Genomic DNA, 19,777 nt, shown 5'->3' on the forward strand with positions numbered 1-19,777 from the left:
CACTAAACAGCAAATTAAAATATCTGAATCTCAGTTCTGGCCTTGCCACAATCTAGCTAGGCAAAGCAAGTCATTTAACGTGTCTTCATATTTCTGAAAATGAAAGCTGAATGATATCTTTTTTTCTGGCTATATAACATTTACGAATCCTAAAATGTCAGTGATGGGAGCTCGCATTCTTTTCTGAAATCTCATCTTGCCTACCTTGAGGGAGAACTCATGGGGTGCTGAAGACACAGGGCTCTGCAGAGTGTTGGATAAGTGTTTTCTCTGCTCTTCTAATTAGGTCAAATGGCTCCTCTAGCAGGCATCAGACTGTGTTAGTGACGTTCACGCTGGTCCAGATAAGGACGCAGGCTTACCTCTTCACACCCATGCAACCAGCCAAGGGTGGAGGAGGCTGAGTCATGTGGGAAGATATGTTCTCACAGACTCATCTTTCCGGTTTCAGCATCTGGCTCCTTCACCCACCACATTCCAAAGTCTGCATATTGGTGTGGCTGCTGTTAGCTGAGCCCTGAAGAATTGATGTAATGGAGAAGTATTTCACTTTAAGTAATTTTTTTTTAACTTTTAACACATTCTTTACTTAAAATGACAAATAAATCAACCCTCCTGGCCTACTCAATCATTAGTAGGCTAAGGAATTGCTCACATTTGCCTCACAGTCAGTTGAACTGGGATATTTAGTTCATGAAAATAACTAGGCTGCAACCCATTATTTTAAACAATGCTGACAATGTATTTACTAGACAATCCATCTAATCAATATCCCAGCAATTAACTAGTAATTACAACTTAAATTAAAAATTTTGTGTATATCTATTTAATTGAACTAGACAGAAATGGGCTAAACATGGAAGATTCATTTTCTTATAATCAATGTTCTCACCCATCCCTAAAAATGGAAAATGTCTACAAAATTTTAGATATTTTAAATAAAAGTACTTATCACAACACTTGTCTTAACCAAATAACAGTGATCGTTGAAGACCCAGAATATGACTATAGAAACTTTCAGTGCTTTCTGTAGACTCCATCTTTTGCTATCTATCAAAGAAAGATAAAAACTAGGAGTAGAAGGAAAGAGGTTCCCTATAGTCCTTATTATCTAGTGATAAAGTACACGGGTTTTAATGGACTGTACCAAGTGCACAAAACTCCAAGTCACATCAAAGAAAGTTCTACACACCTGGAAGTTGAAGGATCAGGGATTACAAGTTGTATGAGGGAAGAATGGGAGGAGCCAGATAGTATTGGGACATCCTAGGCAATGTTTCCAGCCCACTTTGTGTTCTCCCTTCCCTATCAACTAAGCTTGCTTAATTTGCTTCAGAATTAGAAGAAGGAATTGCAGCAGAAAAATATGTGAAAAAGTTTTTAAACCTACAGATTCTTCTTACTTTAGAAATAGTTGTTACATTGGCAGGAAAAAATAAATGCAGATGTTGGACCATGTTGGAAACCTTGTCAAGAGAGTGGATTGTCTCACACAGAATGGAGATGTGGCTTCTGATTCTGGTGGCGTATATGTTCCAGAGAAATGTGAATTCGGTACATATGCCAACTAAAGCTGTGGACCCAGAAGCATTCATGAATATTGTAAGTTGGGATTTTGGGGAAATGAGATACTTGACATGGTAACGTTTGTATCTGTATATCATTTACATTATGTATTATATTTATACATGGTGGTGATTCATACTAGAAGAGCACAGTGATGAAGTAGCAAATTGTACTGGCAAGAATGCTAAACTGGATATCAGTAGACCTGGGGTCTCCTCAAACAAAGTTAGTAAACTTGGGCAAATGACTTAATCCCTTTGGGCTTCAAACACAATTTAACTTTTCCTTGAACACCTTGGTTCATTCTGTGAGTGGAGAAATAATTAAGGCCTTTTAAGTTAACCCCAGTCCCTTGATTATTTCCATTTTGTCTGTACTTTTTATTCTTTTTTCCATATTGTAAAGGCTCAGCCTTTGCTTCTTGCTATCAGGGCACCCACTTCTAGTAGCATCTTATACCATTCTAATCTACTCTTTTTATCCTGTTTCTGGACTGGTACTTTGCTGAATAGCAATAAAAGGACCCCCAGTTAGTGCTACAGAGAACCTCCTACAAGTAAAATGCAAAAATGACAATACATCTCTTTAGGTTTCCCAGGATTTTTTTTTTTTTTTTTTTTTTTTTTAGCTTTTCAAATTCTAAGCTGGGTTTCAGTAATGGTCACCCTATGGTAACACTTATCCCATAGCAGGGATTGTGACACAAGGTGCAGAGAGATTGTTCTATTTCAATTTCACTACCTTGTGCAGTAGATAGGATCATTCACATATTTCAAATCCAGATACTGAGATTAAACAGGTTAAACAAGTTGAACAAGGCCACACCAATGTAATAGCATAGCTACTATTTAAATTCAGGACTGCCTAAACACAAAGTTTATAATTATAAATACTATGCAATAAATCCTCCCAGGTAAGAAAGAGGAGAGGCTACCTCCAGATGAGTAAGATGATCTTGTGCAATGTCCATCTTCCACAGAGTTATCTAACAAACTTTCAGGAAATGGAACTTTAACATATACTTATACTGATTTAAGACCCTTTCTACAGAAGCTTCCTTACATGGGTTCAAAAACTGACAGGCCATAGAAATATTCCCTATCTGCATGGTGCTGAATATCAGGTTTCTTTCGACCATTCCAATGATTAGGTGGTTTGTCTAGGTAGTTAGCACATTGGTGTCAGTCCTCGGGAGTCATCCTTCTGGCCCTGAGACTGTCCCACTTGAATTCCTCTGGTTTGGAGGTGAGGGGAATTTTTGTAGTGGCAGACAGAAATGGTCTTCCTGGGCTCCACCCACTGGGTGTAACCAGCACCTACACGCTATTGGGGCTTCAGGAGTCTGTAGACTAAAGCCCACTGAATTAGGCTCTGCCATTAAGCTACTATGCCTGGAAAAAAAACAAAGTAAAATAGAAAATTCACATGATTGGTGTAAATTCAACAAAACAGAACAAAAGTAGTTGCGAGTTTGAACTGGTTCTGAGGTGGGAGACAGGCAGGACTTACTTTCTGGTCCCAACAGGACACAGCGAATAAACAAGCACAAACTAGCAGGTGGTGAAAAAAACCAGCGAGAACCAGCAGGTGGCCTGGAAGGCATCCTCTAGTTGCCCTGGCTGCTCATTAGCATGAGACACTCCCACCAGCACCATGACAGTTTACAAATGTTACTACCCCTTTCCATGGCAACGGCCTAGAAGTTACTGCCCCTTTTCTAGACTTTCTGAATAACCTGCCCTTTAATTTGCATGAAATTTAAAGTAGTTATAAGTGGACATACCTACAGCTGCCAATAGCCCATGCACTACTGACTCTGGGAGCACTGCCTATGAGTTAGCCCTGCTTTTCAAGGAGCAGTACCATTCAGTAAAAGATTACTGTCTAATATTACCAGCTCACCCTTGAATTCTTTCCTGGGCGAAGCCAAGAGCCTTCCCAGGGTAAGTCCCAAGTTTGGAGCTCACCTGTCCTGCATAGATTTAACTCTGTATACTCATGTAATATGGATTATGGTTTGTCTTATACTTCGATAAATAACTGGCTTTATACATGTATTTTTTAAGCAAGTGTTTACTGAGCACCTACTAGGCCCATGATATTGTGCTATGCACTAAGGTTAGAGAGATTTAAGAATATTAAAAGCCCTGACTTTATGGAGCTTATAGTCCAGCAGGAAGGACAGATCCTCAATTAATCATTATAAGAGCAATGAGATAAAAGAAGAAAACATAAAATAAGGGGAACTAATGCAGAAAGCTTAGGAAAGCTTTGCTGAAGAAAGGTTTCAAAGCCTGAAATCTGAAAGAGAAATAGCAGTTACTTGAGAGGGTGGTAGCACCAAGATCAGCACATAGGACAGCTAGAGCAGCTAAGAACATGCCAGATTCAAGGAGCTGAAAGCAACCTATATCTGGATGGTCTTTTAAACATTGACTTTTTTATACTATTACAAAAGCAATATATGCTCATTATAGAAAATTTTAGAAATACAAAAGAAGGCAATAGTCACCAATGTACTCTGCACCCAGAACGGCTTTGTCATGCCTTTATCTTCATTCTAAGTCTGTGAGGTTTTGTTTTCTTAAAAAGAAATGTCACGTACAATTTACTATTTTCCAACATTTTTTTTCTACTTAACAGTGTATATCATGAAGAATTTCCCAATGTTTTAAATATCCTTCCACAACATCATTTCACCTTGCTGCATTATGTTCCATTTTTTTGAATAAATATTTGCCCCAGGTTGGATTCTCTGGGGGACAGACTCTGAGGCAGAATTCATACAAAAATGTTTTTTAAGGAGAATCATCATCATCACCTGTAGAAAGGAAGTAGAGAATCAGGAGTAAGGAAAGAAAGAAATCAAATTGTGATACGGACTTCAAAACAGCCTCACTCAACTCCATTAGGAGCTCTGGAGCTAAAACTGCTCTTCAGAGATGTCCTACGTTGGGCTGAGATGACCAGGCCTTTAGACCACAAACAGGTCAGTCCCTGGATGTGGCAGGAAGGGATGTGAATTTGGAGGAAGTGGCTTTCTACAGCTGAGGCCATTCCTACAGAAGATGACAGCCAAGTGTTATCGGCTGACCGCACTTCTAGTGCATGGGACCAGTCATTTATTATCCTGCATAAACTTTCCTGCCAAGAATAGCATGTGGGCCATCTTGCCACCTATAGACAACATTTGCAGCATTTGTAGTTCCTTTTCTTCTCAGATGTCCGTGTCCCAATCCCTACCTCCTTGGCTCTTTTGAGCAACTTCTATTCAACCTCAAGGCCCAGTCAAATTCTTCCTCCACAAGACCTTGCCTGTCCAGCCCTGCTCATTTTGCTCCTCCTGCTCAGAATTCCTTTGCTCCTTCCTCCACTCTCATCCTTCACTCCTCATCTGATACATTACACATATCCTCTCAATAACGACTTGTCAGATTTCCTCCATTCTCATGTTTTCATATTATATTTATCTTATCTCCCCAAATAGTTGACAACAGTGGTTCCTGAAGGATAGTTGTCAGATCAGCAGCACCTGCTTTGCCTGGGAACTTGTATGTCAATTTTTTGGGTTCAGCCCAGATCTGCTGTATCAGACTGTGAGTGGGGTCCCACAATTTGTGTTTTAACAAACCCTCTAAGTAATTCTGATTCATGCTAAAATTTGAGATACTTCTACAATTTTTTTTTTCTTTGAAATGGAGTCTCACTCTGTCACCAGTCTGGAGTGCAGTGGTGTGATCTCAGCTCACTGCAACCTCCGCCTCCCAGGTTCAAGCAATTCCCCTTCCTCAGCCTCTTGAGTAGCTAGGATTACAGGCATGCACCACCATGCTGGGTTGTTTTTTTTTTTTTTTTTTTTTTTTAGTAGAAATGGTGTTTCACCATGTTGGTCAGGATGATCTCAATCTCCTGACTTTGTGATGTGCCCACCTCAACTTCCCAAAGTGCTGGGATTACAGGTGTGAGCCACCGCGCCTGGCCTATAAAATGTTAAGGTTAAGTAGACAATAATGTCTCACATACATGCATACATATACACTGCATTCCATAATGCTTGGTTAATTGAGTTTTAATTATAGTGGTAGTTAACGCTTATTGAGTTCCTACTATGTCCTGGGGATTACAGTTAGTGTTATGTGTGCATTATCTTTTTGCCTTTATTACAACAGTCCCATGGACTATGAACCATTAGAATTCCTAATTTACAGATGAGTGAACTGAAGCATAGGAACAGTTTAACTAAATTTCTCAAGATTATACAGCTAGTTCATATATTAGTGTTAGAACCAGGGTTAAAACTCAGACAGTGGGACCTGGGAGCTTTCTCCTAATGACTATGCTTTTTTTGGCCCTATATTCTACCTGGGCATGTGATGCCTGGCCTTCTTCTCTCTTGCTCTTTTTTAAAGCAGCCCCTAATGCAAATGGTTCTTTCCTTCTCTGCGTTATAACAATGGGCAAGAATAGTGAGGATGCTTAGAAGATATTTGCAGCTGCAAATTTTCCAGAGTGTCTACATGTAACTACTGTGTAGAATAAGGATTCTTAACCAGGGGTTCGTATGTAGGCAACAAGATATCTGAAACTCCTGAAATTGAATGTAAAACCATGTTTTTGTATCCATTGTATATCCATTTTTATAGTTCTCCTCAAATTCACAGAGGGAACTTTAACCTGAAAATGTTAGGAATCAATGCTCTTGAGTCTGTGATTTTAGAACTGGAAAGAACCTTAGGAAATGCATGACCCAGGAATGTTCATAAGTTGTCCTGAAACAGGTATCCCACTCGCTGCTTTAGAACCACCTGATCTGTAACCTGAAGTGGGCTCAAGACTCGGCATGTTGCAATGCCCAGATGATTCTGATGAACAAGGTTTTGGAATCAGGGTTCTGGTCCAGTGGTTCTCAAACATTAGGGTACATCACAATTCCCTAAAGAGCTTGAGACACAAACTGCTGGGCCCAATCCTCTGAGTTCCTGATTCAGTAGGTTTGGTTGGAACCTGATAATTTGCATATCTGACAGATTAGTTCAAGTGATGCTGATGCCTTTGTCCCAGGGCCCATACTTGGAGAACCATAATTCTAGTCCAGTTTCCATATTAAGACAAAGAAAGTAAGGACTAGAGAGGGTTGGCAGATTTTTCTAAGGTAACATGATTAGCTTGGGAAAAGCAAGGACTTTGTGTTTTACAGCATCAAGGAATCTACTCTTACTTTTGGATCATTGAGAACATAGCCACAGAGAACTGAACCCAAAAGAAATTGTGCTTTTTCCACAGAGCGAAATCATCCAACATCAAGGCTATCCCTGTGAGGAATATGAAGTCACAACTGAAGATGGGTATATCCTTTCTGTTAACCGGATTCCTCGAGGCCTAGCGCAACCTAAGAAGACAGGTATGAGTCACACCATGTCACTGCAACACAGCAGTCTTCTCTGCAGTCACGACTTCCTTGTGATTTGAATGTAGAAGAGAGCCTGGGTTTTTAGTGCAAACTGACGTCCATTGTTCAGGTCAAAGGATGGTGTCAGTTTCCCCATAGTCTCCATCACCACCACCATATCCCTCCTCACTGCCACTAATTATCTCAATTAAACATAGTGTTTGCTTTTCAAAACACACTTTCAAGAAAAGTTCATTTCTTGACTTATTTTAGCACTTAATTCATTCCCCAAAACCCCTCCTATGTAGACATTCTAGAATATTTACTGACATTTCCTTGAACAGACCATACCAACCTCTGCTTATGAAGAATTCAAGCTTTATTATGGCACCTGGTGCCTGCTCCTATACTCTGTATTCCTCATCTAAAGAGCACTTAAAATATTTAAGATGTTGCCTAGCTTTTTACTAAAGGTTTTGAAAAACAAAAGTTCTATACGTACATTTTATTTTATTATTTTATTTTGAGGTAGAGTTTCGCTCTTGTTGCCTAGGCTGGAGTGCAGTGGTGCGATCTCGGCTCACCGCAACCTCTGCCTCCCGGGTTCAAGCAATTCTCCTGCTTCAGCCTCCCCAGTAGCTGCAATTACAGGCATGCGCCACCACGCCCGATTAATTTTTGCATTTTTAGTAGAGACAGGGTTTCTCCGTGTTGGTCAGGCTGCTCCCGAAATCCCGACCTCAGGTGGTCTGCCTGCCTCAGCCTCTCAAAGTGCTGGGATTACAGGCGTGAGCTACTGCACCTGGCCTATATGTACATTTTAAATGTTTGATACATGTTTCCGTAGTTCATACAATTCCACCCTTTTGTATGTGGGATTTTCAGCTATTGTTATCTTTTTAAACATTTGTCTTCATTACTAAAACATGAATATTTTTCATTCTATTTGGCTGGATTCTTTTTAATACTAGCAGTAGGTTTATAGTAGCAACTATATTGTCTTTGATGTGTACAGATAATATCATGTCTTGTGTTATTTTGATATGCCAGATACACTGATAAGTGCTTTATTTGTATTAGTCTCATTTAATTTTCACAATTACCCTAAGAAACTGCTACTCATATATGTTAAGTAACTTACCCAAAAAGCCTGTGCTAGTGCTTGCTAGTGAGGTGTAAAACCTGCACTCAAATCAAATCTGTCTCTCTGCCATTATAGCCCATGTTCTTAACTAGGACCAGAAAATGCTGGACAAATGCTATTCGGCTTTGGTGTAAAGAAACTTTGGGGTTCTGTTTTACTCTAATTTGTACTTGTGTAGCTTTTTGAAAACCACCTTTTTTTTTTCTTACTAGTTGCACAGCTGTGCCTTATACATGTCTAGCATGCACCTTAAGCATCTTTGAACTTAAATTTCTCCCTCTGGACCACTGTTTCATCAGATGTCTATGCAGTTTGCCTTGGCCCTTCTTTCGGCTGACTTTATCAGAGTTCTTCCCTGGCCACCCTATTCAAAATTGCAGCTCTTTGCTACCTATTGAGTTCTAGCCCCTTACCCTGCTTACCTTTCCATATCGCACTTACCATCACCTGATATAATAGATATTTTCATGTTTGTCTATCATCTGTCTCCCCCCAATCAAAGCGTAAACTCAATGAGAGCAGAGACATCATTTGCTTTGCTCAAGGCTAGAACCAGTAACTAAATGAGTGCTGAGCACATTCTGGTGCTAATAAATATTTGTGGGATGAATTATAGATTTTGTATAAATAAATGAAGAGCCTGGGGACACAGCCCCATGAATCCCAGGGGAGTGGGCAAAGCACAGTTCTTCCAAGCAATCAAGTGACTTAGCAATTATTAGGCATGGGGGTCATCTGCAGCCTCTATTCATGGATGGAATTTGTTTTCTTACATCCTGTTGATTCAGACTGTTCACACATTGCCCAGGTGTTTGAGGTTCAAGGAATCCAGCTCCTTGGTCGAGCTGGTGCAGAATACTTCTCACTAGTGGCCAGTGTTGTTGGCAGGTGCCTCTTCAGAGGCAATCTCCCATATCGAAAAAAAAAAGGTTTTTTTCACCAACTTTTCAAAAAGAGAGCCAATGAAATTCATACTGAAAACAACTGAAAAATGTTTACTGAAAAGCTTATAGCTTATGGAAGCGGCCTTTTTATCTTTATCAAAGGATCTTAGTTGGCTTCAATATTGAGAAAGGAAATAGGCTGGGCCATCCTCAGAAATGACAGCTGTGTAGCCCTTACATACTCACCTGCTGGCTGTAATTTAAATAGAAGACCTAGGGGATGTTTGAAATGATATAAATGAGCCAGTCCTCTTGTTAGGGGAATCACAAGAACAAACTGTATGGCTAAGTAGAACCAAGGAGACCATAACCATGGGAAATGCCCTAAAGACTCAAGGGGAGCGTTGATCACCTTGGTTTGAGTGTCCTGTGTTAACACAGCTGAGGTCACCTCCCTGAGAGCTAAGAGGATGAACTAAACGAGCAGACATCGAGGAAAACCTAAAATAACACCGAGTTCCTTTCTCCTGGCCCTTCACTAACAGTCCACAGTGACCTTAACATTCTCTCCCTTGAGAGATAAAATGAGGCAGATAGAATTCATGAAGACTGTCAAGATGCTGGATGAGTTTGGTGTAGAAGGGCTTTTGTCCTACAGGGAGACTGCAAGTGTATTTGGTACCCCTTTACAGCAATAATAACAAGAGCTACCCATCTGATCTGAGGTTGGGCAGCATGCTGAGTGTTTAATGCACAGTACCTCATTTACCCCTCCCCTGCCAAAATCCTGTGAGGTGGGCAATTGTCCTCATTTTGCTTATGAGGATGCTGAAACTCAGAAAGTCACTTGCTTTAGAGAATTATAACAATAATAATGAAAGCAATAAAGCTGTTTTTACTACAGGTGTCTTCTAAGCCATATTGTGGTGTGGATATTGCACTCATGATTTGATTTAATTCTCACAAGTCCTGTTGAGGGCATGATGTATTTTTTCCTCCTAATAGGGCAGCACTTTATTAATCTTTCAGTCAAATGTGCTAATGACAAAATTATATATATGCCTTAATTTATTGAACACGTTAGAATTCTTAAAACCCTTCATCCTTCTCTATTCTCTACTGATATTCTTGTAATTCTTTATTTTGATGTAATTTCCAATTTATGGAAAAGTTCCGGGAATAGTACAAGGGACTTCCATATACCGTTTGCCCTGATTTACCAAGTGTTTACAGTTTTACCTCATTTATTTCATCATTATCTCTCCCCCATCTCTTACGTGTATCTTAATGCTTTTTCCAAAACCTTTGATGGTAAATTTGAGACATACATCATGCCTATTTGCCCCTAAGTAACTTCAGCGAGTATTTTCTAAGAACAAGAGTATTCTCTTCTATAACTGCAATACATTTATGAAAGTTAGAAAACAAACATTGATTGACATTAGTATTTAATTCATAGTCTATAGTCAAATTTTGTCAATTGTCCCAAAGTCCTTTATAGCTGTTTTCCCTCCTCCGGTTTATAATCTAATCCGGGATCATTTACTACATTTGGCCATCAAGTCTGTCTCCTTCATAAACAATTCCTAAGGTTTTGTCTTTTTGATTTTTGCATTTTTGAAGAGTTTTGGACAGGGATTTAATTTGCTTTATCTGATGTTTCTTCATACTGTGATTCAAGTTATACGTTTTTGGCAGGAATAACACAAACGTGAAGTCATATCTTTCTTGGTTCATCATATTATGAAGCAAATAATGTTGGCTTGTTCCAATACTGATAATAACTAATGACTTTGTTAAGGTGGTATCTGCCAGGTTTTTCTAAAGTTAGTATTTTTCCTTTTGTAACTAACAAATAAGTTATGGGAAGATATTTTCAGGATACGTAATATTCTGTCTTTAAACTTTTACTCACTAATTTTAACATTCACTGATAATTTCAATCTTTCTGAATTTGTTAGTTGGTATTATACTGTAAATCAATGTTTTGTATTTACTAAATGGCATTCTGTAAATAAGAGCTATTCCTTCCAATTATTTATTTGTTCATTTATTTATTGGTCTCTACATGGACTCGAGCATTCTTATTCAATGGGATATAATTCTTTATTATTTATTTTGATGCTCAATATTTTTGTATTTGAACAGTGGGAGCTCCTTCAACCTGGCTTGTGGGTCCTTTTGACAAGGTCTCTTAATTACTAAACTATATATATATATATATATATATATATATATATATATATAGTGTGTGTGTATATGGTGTGTATATATGTTATATATATGGTGTGTGTATATATATGGTATATATATAACTTAATAATCATACTATACCATCTACTGGGGCACTTTCAATATTTCTGAAGAGCCCAGACAAGTCTGATAATAATTATATAAAACTAACAACAGAAGTTAAACTTTATAGATTCTTTTTCTGCCAGGCAACATGCAATCCGTTCCTTGTGCTCTATTTTATTAAAGCATAACACAAATCTTATTTTACTGATGAAGAAATCAAGACACACAACAAAGGTTAAGTAATTGACCAAGATAACTAAGCTAGCAAGCAGCTGAATCAAGATCTGAACACAGGTTTGTTTGATCTGAAAGCTCTTATTCATTACTGGATAACAAGAAAGGGAGAGAACATTTTACACAATTGAAATTGTCTCTTTTTGCAGGTTCCAGGCCTGTGGTGTTACTGCAGCATGGCCTAGTTGGAGGCGCTAGCAACTGGATTTCCAACCTGCCCAATAATAGCCTGGGCTTCATTTTGGCAGATGCTGGTTTTGACGTGTGGATGGGGAACAGCAGGGGAAATGCCTGGTCTCGAAAACACAAGACCCTCTCCATAGACCAAGATGAGTTTTGGGCTTTCAGGTACATGAAAATCTTGAGAATGGAGGTAGACATGTCTGCCTTTCAAAAAAATGGGTAAAAAATTATGGCTTCTAGTATTTGGTTGATTTATTTTGGTTGAGTCATCATTATCCTAACATGATATCCCCCAGTTTTCTTGATTAACTAGTGATTCCTTGATTGAAGTAGTGAGGAATGCTGAGTTCCCCATGTAGAAGGTTGGGTCTAGCTAATAGGGTGAGAATGGTGGTTGGTGTCAGGTGACTGAGATTGGAATGAGAGAAGTGTAGATCCATTTCCTTGTAGGGAGGTAATAGTATAATAGTACTCCAGAAGGAGAAGAGACCAGGCAGCATTAACAAAAAGAAGGGAAATTATTAAGCCTAGTGTGTTAGTCCATTTTCACACTGCTGTAAAGAACTGCCCAAGACTGGGTAATTTATAAAGTAAAGAGTTTTAATTTACTTACAGTTTAGCGTAGTTGGGGAGGCCTCAGGAAACTTACGATCATGGCAGAAGGTGAAGGGGAAGCAAGGCACCCTTTTCACAAGGCTGCAGCAAGAAGTGCTGAGCAAAAGGGGGAAGACCCCTTTATAAAACCATCAGATCTTATGAGAACTCACTCACTATCATGAGAACAGCATAGGGGAAACCACGCCCATGATTCAACTACCTCCACCTGGTCTCTCCCTTGACACGTGGTGATTACGGGGATTATGGGGATTACAATTCAAGATGAGATTTGAGTGGGAACACAAAGCCTAACCATATTACCTAGGGACCATCGATTTGACTTACACATCTCTCATGCTCATACAAAAGATGTTTAATGCTTTTATTTAAATTACCTATTGATGTTCAACTCACTTTTTATACCTATCAGAGAAAGGCCACTTCAGCATCTTTACAACTATTCCTGTAAATGAATCTGCATAGCCCCGTGCTGTTCTGCTTAATAGTAGAACAGGACACTTCCACTAGGAGTTGGGTTATGTGCTCAGTAAATATTAGCTGAAGAAGATTATTGCTATGTGACAACATCTTGAGAAAACAGCAGTTCACTGACAGCCTGTAACTCCAGAGACACCCATGCACCATAGGTTTGAAAGAAATCCATTCTGAGTGTTGTGAAGGACACAGTAACAAGCATTCAGGGTTGATAACTCAAGGGCTTATTTGTAAACCCGGTGGCGGGGGGGTGTGGGGGTGCTTTTGTTTGTTTCTGATTATAACTTTTCATATAACTTTGTCTTTTCCCCTTGTAGTTATGATGAGATGGCTAGGTTTGACCTTCCTGCAGTGATAAACTTTATTTTGCAGAAAACGGGCCAGGAAAAGATCTATTATGTTGGCTATTCACAGGGCACCACCATGGGTAGGTTCAAAGTAAAGCAGGTTTGTATACTCAGAAGATATGTGAGCATACGATGCGAGCTATCCCTGAAATCAGTCACCTTGTGCTTCCTTCAGACCTGGTCTTGTCATCTTCAGATTCATGTAGTTCCCAGCAATGTGTCTAGCATATACACACATGTGCTAGATATAGCATATCTCTGTGCTATATGTGTCTAGATATAGCATATCTCTCAATATAAACATTTTCTCAAAGCCAACATCATTATATTCAATTATTTATTTAACTCATTGAGCACCTACTACTTGAAAGCAAATATGCTGGTGTCATAAGGACCTTATAATTTTATAGGAGAGGTAAGATACAACCAAATACATAATTATTGAAATATCTTGTTAAAAGCAAAATAAACATTTTTTGAGTTCTAAAAATATTCAGTATTCATGTTGATATATTTCTTCTTTTGTAGGCTTTATTGCATTTTCCACCATGCCAGAGCTGGCTCAAAAAATCAAAATGTATTTTGCTTTAGCGCCCATAGCCACCGTTAAGCATGCAAAAAGCCCTGGGACCAAATTTTTGTTGCTGCCAGATATGATGATCAAGGTATGTGACTCCTCAGAAAATTTCCTGTGTACGTAGGAAAATCTTCTAGCCCAATTTCCTAAAACAGAAACTTTTTAAATTACCGTCACATCTTTTCTGGCTGTCATGTAATGACTACTATGTCACTTCATATTTTTACAGGGATTGTTTGGCAAAAAAGAATTTTTGTATCAGACCAGATTTCTCAGACAGCTTGTTATTTACCTTTGTGGCCAGGTGATTCTTGATCAGATTTGTAGTAACGTCATGTTACTTCTGGGTGGATTCAACACCAACAATATGAATATGGTAAGTGGGAGCCTAGTAAATTCCCAGAATCCCAGCATAAAGCTGGGAGTCATATGGCTCACCCCTGGAGGGAGAGCTAATGCCAGTGAAGACTCATAGTAATGCTATATTCCCAGTAACTCAGTTCTCTCCAAACTGTAAGGAAATAAGAGAAATGCTTCAGTATGGACTGAAACAAGTTAACATAAGGGCATTGCTAGATATTAAATCACAGATTATAGATGGAAGAGGTCTGAAAGCAGCTTAACTACAGTGAATTAAATTAAAAGGCGCAATTAGCACATGTTAGACAACAGAGAGAACTGTCATGCATCATCCATCTCTACCCTCCACTGGGGTCCTGTAGGTTTGTAGTTTAAGTTCTTTGATGGAACATCAGGGACCTTCATTTTGGCTTAGGCTACCAGTTGGTATGACTCGGTGGGTTCCCTAGGAAGCATACTCTGAGATGGTGATTAATGTGAACAATGATTTGGGTTCTGCTCTAGGGATAATACCTAGAGAAGGAAAGGAAACAGGATTAGGTAGATGAAAAAGTCAAGTAGTGACGCAGTCTCAATAGGAGCCTTCGTTGATCCTGCAGGGATTTGTGAAGTTAGGATGACCCTTCAGAACCATCTCAAGTTAGGAAGAGAGGGCTGCGTCTTTATACACCATGTCAATCAGTCATTTAATGTTGCCACAACAGTAACAGGGGAGCACTGGGCAGTGTATCTCCCTACAATTGGAGCAATCCTCAAAGCAGGCTGAGAGTGGAGGGCTGTTTGCCAGCAGCACTGCCAGCAGCTGGGGCAACATTTCTTTAATTCTGGAGATTTTTTCTTCTTTTTTAAGACAAATAATTTGATTTATAGTAACTATTTGATAAGCATATATTACGTACCAGGCTAATTTGTAACCTATACCAAACCTATGAGTGTTGTTAACATCCCCACTTTGCAGATTAGTATACTAAGATTTAGTGGATTAAATGACTCACCCAAATTCACCTAAAAATTAAACTGCAGAGCTAGGATTTGAATATAGGCCCCATACCAGAGCCCTCATCCTAAATATCACTAGTAAATTTTTTTTAAGTAGAGGCCAGATCTCTGATAAGAAACTATTCTCAGATGAAAAATACCACTGTCTGGCAATACATTTAGTGACATTTTATTTATGTGCATGTACATATTTTTGTTTCATAGATAATTGCTGATAATTTAATAATGTTCCCATTTCTTAGTCTGACACCCAGGAGATTTGGTCTTGACAGGGTATACATCTTGTGAGTTTTTCTATGTCCCCCAAAATACTCATGCTTTGTTACAGAGCCGAGCAAATGTATATGTTGCCCACACTCTTGCTGGAACATCCGTGCAAAATATTCTACATTGGAGCCAGGTAAGAATGTTGAATTTGCAGTCTTTGCTAAATGTCCTTTCATATTTTGTGTAGAATAGTCAAAGGACACCCTTTAGATAGCCCAGGAATTACTTCACACTTATTCTAGGATGAAATGCAATATCGTCGATGCTATTTTGATGGAGAATTTGATCTAGATCACTGAAACTTTTCAAGAAATGGGAAGAAAGGACAGAAGTAGCCTAAGGACTTCTTTAGATCTTAAAAGTATGAATTTAGATGATCCAAGTGAGACTTCTCTCTATCTCTAGACACCTCAAAGATGTGGCTCGGGAGAATTATGTTTCTACATCTTCTCTTCAGCTCCTCCAACAATACAGTCAAGTAGAAACAACAATGCTAATGTGGGGTCTGTCAAAAGAGAGATTCACAGGAATCCTTCACACTGCAAACTTACCTGCAATTACAGAAAACACACACCTCTGTGTGTCTATGTGGTGTCTGTGACAGACAGAGGGATGGGGGAAGGAGAGAGTTCTCTCTGTTGAAGGGTGGAGGATGGGGGAGAGAGAGATAGAGAGAGAGAGAGAGAGAGAGAGAGCAATTGTACCTTCAAAACCAGAGAAGAATTCTAAGTTGGATTAAATTTTGGTTGCTGTCTACATTGCACAATTCCAGGGCACGATGCCCCATTGTAGCCCACCGAGTGGTGGAGGATACCCACTCACATTAACTACAATGAGTATGCATTCCTGGAGTTGATAATGCAATGATTAAGAATTTATGTAGTCCCTCTTTCTTCTCAAAAGGCCTCATTCTTGTCTTACCATTTTCCTGAGACGCTTATCCCAATGTTGAACAGAAGAGCAGCTCAGCCTTTGCTCTCTGCTTCCCTCACAAATCCACACTGGGTAGCACATTTCCACCACCCCACCACGCTTATCCACTGAAACATTGGAATACCTTGCAAATTTTTGTTTCCTTTTAGGCCGTGAATTCTGGTGAACTCCGGGCATTTGACTGGGGGAGTGAGACCAAAAATCTGGAAAAATGCAATCGGGTAAGAGAATCAAATACCATCTGCTGAAAATATATACATTGGAAATGTATGATGGAGAAGTTATAATGACAGTTTATTCTAGATATGGGAATAAAATATGAAAATTTAAACAGAAAATAATAGTTCATGTTTGACTCCATGTAAAAATGGTTAAGGTCACAGCTTAGCCAAGAAAACTCTCTGCTTTTACAATGGAGTAGGAGGCCTTTTTAGCTGAGGCTGTCTCCCTGAACAAGGTACTGGGCTTCTCAGGAGCAAGATGAAGTAGATTTAGTCAAGAGAAGAGTGTAGTCTATGGTAGATACTAGAAGGATTATTTTAGAATAAAACAAACGGGATGGTGGCAGTAAGTTTGTTTCATAGCACAGTAAAAGGAACATTAAATGGCAAGTCAGGATTGCTGTATAAGTTATGCTTCTGCACTATAAACTTCTGTAATAGGAGCTAGGCTGCTTTAATTTTTCAGGCTTCGATTTCTTTACCTTTAAAATAAAAATTTTGGGCTTAGAAAATCCATAAGCTTTCTCCCTGGTTATACTTTCAATGAATCTGTAATTTGCAAGTTAAATTTTTTCAATGTTATTACACTACCCAAGAAAATATGTAGCTAATGCTATGAACTCAAATTTGATTTCAAAGTGTGGAGATTCAGAATTGCGTAGGTATGCCCTTTAGAATGTAAAATCTTCTGAAGGTTTTTGGTAATCATGTGTGTGAATGTAAATAAGTATTTACCAGAGAAACAAAGCTGGAAGGGGCAGATTAGACACAGTTTAGTCTTTCTTTGAGAGCCTCACATCATAATTAACATCCTCTGCCATACATCGATCTAGATGTAAAATGCTAGGAAACTGGACAAACTGTACAGTGCCCCTGGATAGTGAGCTCTCAGTCTCTGGTATCATCTAGCTTCTCTTGAAGTCCTTCTTCACTGTGTCCCATAATATGTCTTTAGGGAAAGTATTCCTGTTCAAATACTTTTTTTTTTTTTACATTTATTTATTTATTTATTTATTTTTGAGACAGAGTCTTGCTCTGTCACTCAAGCTGGAGAGCAGTGGTGCAACCTCGGCTCACTGAAACCTCCACCTTCCAACTTTGAGCCATTCTTTTGCCTCAGCCTCCCAAGTAGCTGGGACTACAGGCGCATGCCATCACGCCCAGCTAATTTTCTTTTTTTTTTTTACTTTTAGTAGGGATGGGGTTTCACAATGTTGATCAGGCTAGTCTCGAACTTCTGACCTCAAGTGATCCACCCACCTCGGCCTCCCAAAGTGCTGGGATTACAGACATGAGCCACTGTGCCTGGCCCTAAGATGGTTTTCATTTATCAACATTTAATGGACTGAGTTCTAGAGAAATTGATTTGTGCACAATAGGCACCAGAAAATGGGAGTGGAAGGGAAGAGAAAAGAAACACACAAAAAAGTATCATAGAATCACAGAAACTCAGAGCGAGACATGACATTTAGTTCAACCTTTTCACTTGTAAGATGACAAAAAATATTACTAGCCCCATAGAAGTTTTCAACCTTCCTTATCCAAATTAGGCCATAGCTCTAAATTCTTAGGGAGCCACAAAGAGAAACCAGAGCATCTAGGATTGGAGCTAAGACTCCATGGTGGATTTCCTTAGTAAGAAATGGGCCTTACCACTTTTGAGGAAAGTTCTGGATGCTGATTAATCTCAAGGGCTCAGCCGGCTGAGCTAATTCTACTAACACTGCATGAATACAGAAAGTACCTAGGAATTAGGAATACTAATAGGTATATTTGGTGGGGAAGGGTGAGGAATAAGGGTTGGAGCAGGTATTTAACTTTTACTTCCCTTTAGCTCAAATTACCTGTGTGCCATAGGCCATGGTTCTGGCAAATGCAGTCAAGCTGGGCCTGCCCCAAAGGCTGCCTGGGATCACATAAAGACTGTGAAGATGCAGAGCCCTTCCCAGCAGGTTCCTTGCTTTTCTCTGTGGAATATAATTCTTGTCTCATGAAATGTTTGTGAAATTATCTTTTAAAAGAACAGGAGAATTATTTTTAAATACAATTTATTTACAAAATATTTAATAGGAAGAAAAAAGAAGTACAAGACATTACGTGTTTTTTGTGTTTTCTCATTTGATCTACAAGTTATTACAGATATTATCCCCAGTCACAGAGGAAGAAACCGAGGTTCAATAATGTTAAGTAATCTTACCTTTAAGTAAGGACGGCAACAGAAATTCTTAACAGAGTTGTGTGGCTCTGACACCCGTGTACCCTTCACCACAACAGATGGCATGTTTATTATGTCTATTTGAAACATCAATTATGAGTCTGAAAGTCCAAATGTTACCTACAGTTAAGAACTATTCCTTTTCTCTAGCCAACTCCTGTAAGGTACAGAGTCAGAGATATGACAGTCCCTACAGCAATGTGGACAGGAGGTCAGGACTGGCTTTCAAATCCAGAAGACGTGAAAATGCTGCTCTCCGAGGTGACCAACCTCATCTACCATAAGAATATTCCTGAATGGGCTCACGTGGACTTCATCTGGGGTTTGGATGCTCCTCACCGTATGTACAATGAAATCATCCATCTGATGCAGCAGGAGGAGACCAACCTTTCCCAGGGACGGTGTGAGGCCGTGTTGTGAAGCATCCGACACTGACAAGCTTAGGACAGCCTCATGAGGGATGGGGCTAGGACCCATGAAGGCAGAATTACAGAGGACAGAGACCTAGTATACATTTTTCAGATTCTCTGCACTTGGCACTAAATCTGACACTTAACGTTTACATTTTTTTTCAGTAAATTAAAGTCCTTATTGGGTAAATAGAGGTTTCACATGCTATATGTATTCTACCATCTTGAAGGGTAGTTTTAACTAACAGTCAGAAAGTATCTAGACATTCTCTATATCATTCAGGTAAATCTTTTTTAAACACTTTTTTTTCTATAAGCCATATTTTTGGAGCACTAAAGTAAAATGACAAATTGGGACAGATATTGAGGTCTGGAGTCTCTTGATTATTGTTGACTTTGACAAAATAAGCTAGACATTTTCACCTTGTTGCCATAGAGACATAACACTACCTCAGGACGCTGAGCTGCTTTAACAACAACAACAACAAAATCAGTGTTACAATATGGATGAAATATATGTTAAGCATTCTCAGAATAAGGCCAAGTTTTATAGTTGGATCTCTGGGAAGAAAATTTTATAGGATGTTTATGAGTTCTCCAATAAATGCACTCTGCATTACATAAAGCATGTATGTGCATTTCAGTGTCTAGATTCTAG

General features: G+C 39.1%; 1 protein-coding gene across 1 annotated transcript; it reads left to right on the plus strand.

The window, feature by feature from the left end:
* Positions 1 to 1,286: 1,286 nt before the first annotated feature.
* LIPM (lipase family member M) lies at positions 1,287 to 19,478 on the plus strand. Its single transcript, XM_001082849.5, has 9 exons — positions 1,287 to 1,602; positions 6,850 to 6,967; positions 11,665 to 11,863; positions 13,108 to 13,217; positions 13,666 to 13,802; positions 13,944 to 14,090; positions 15,402 to 15,473; positions 16,423 to 16,494; positions 18,860 to 19,478. The coding sequence occupies exons 1-9, from the start codon at positions 1,456 to 1,458 to the stop codon at positions 19,127 to 19,129; spliced, it is 1,272 nt and encodes a 423-aa protein (XP_001082849.2). The 5' UTR covers positions 1,287 to 1,455; the 3' UTR covers positions 19,130 to 19,478.
* Positions 19,479 to 19,777: the final 299 nt, after the last annotated feature.

Source organism: Macaca mulatta, chromosome 9 (genome assembly GCF_049350105.2).
Source record: "Macaca mulatta isolate MMU2019108-1 chromosome 9, T2T-MMU8v2.0, whole genome shotgun sequence".
Classification (NCBI taxonomy): Eukaryota; Metazoa; Chordata; class Mammalia; order Primates; family Cercopithecidae; genus Macaca; species Macaca mulatta.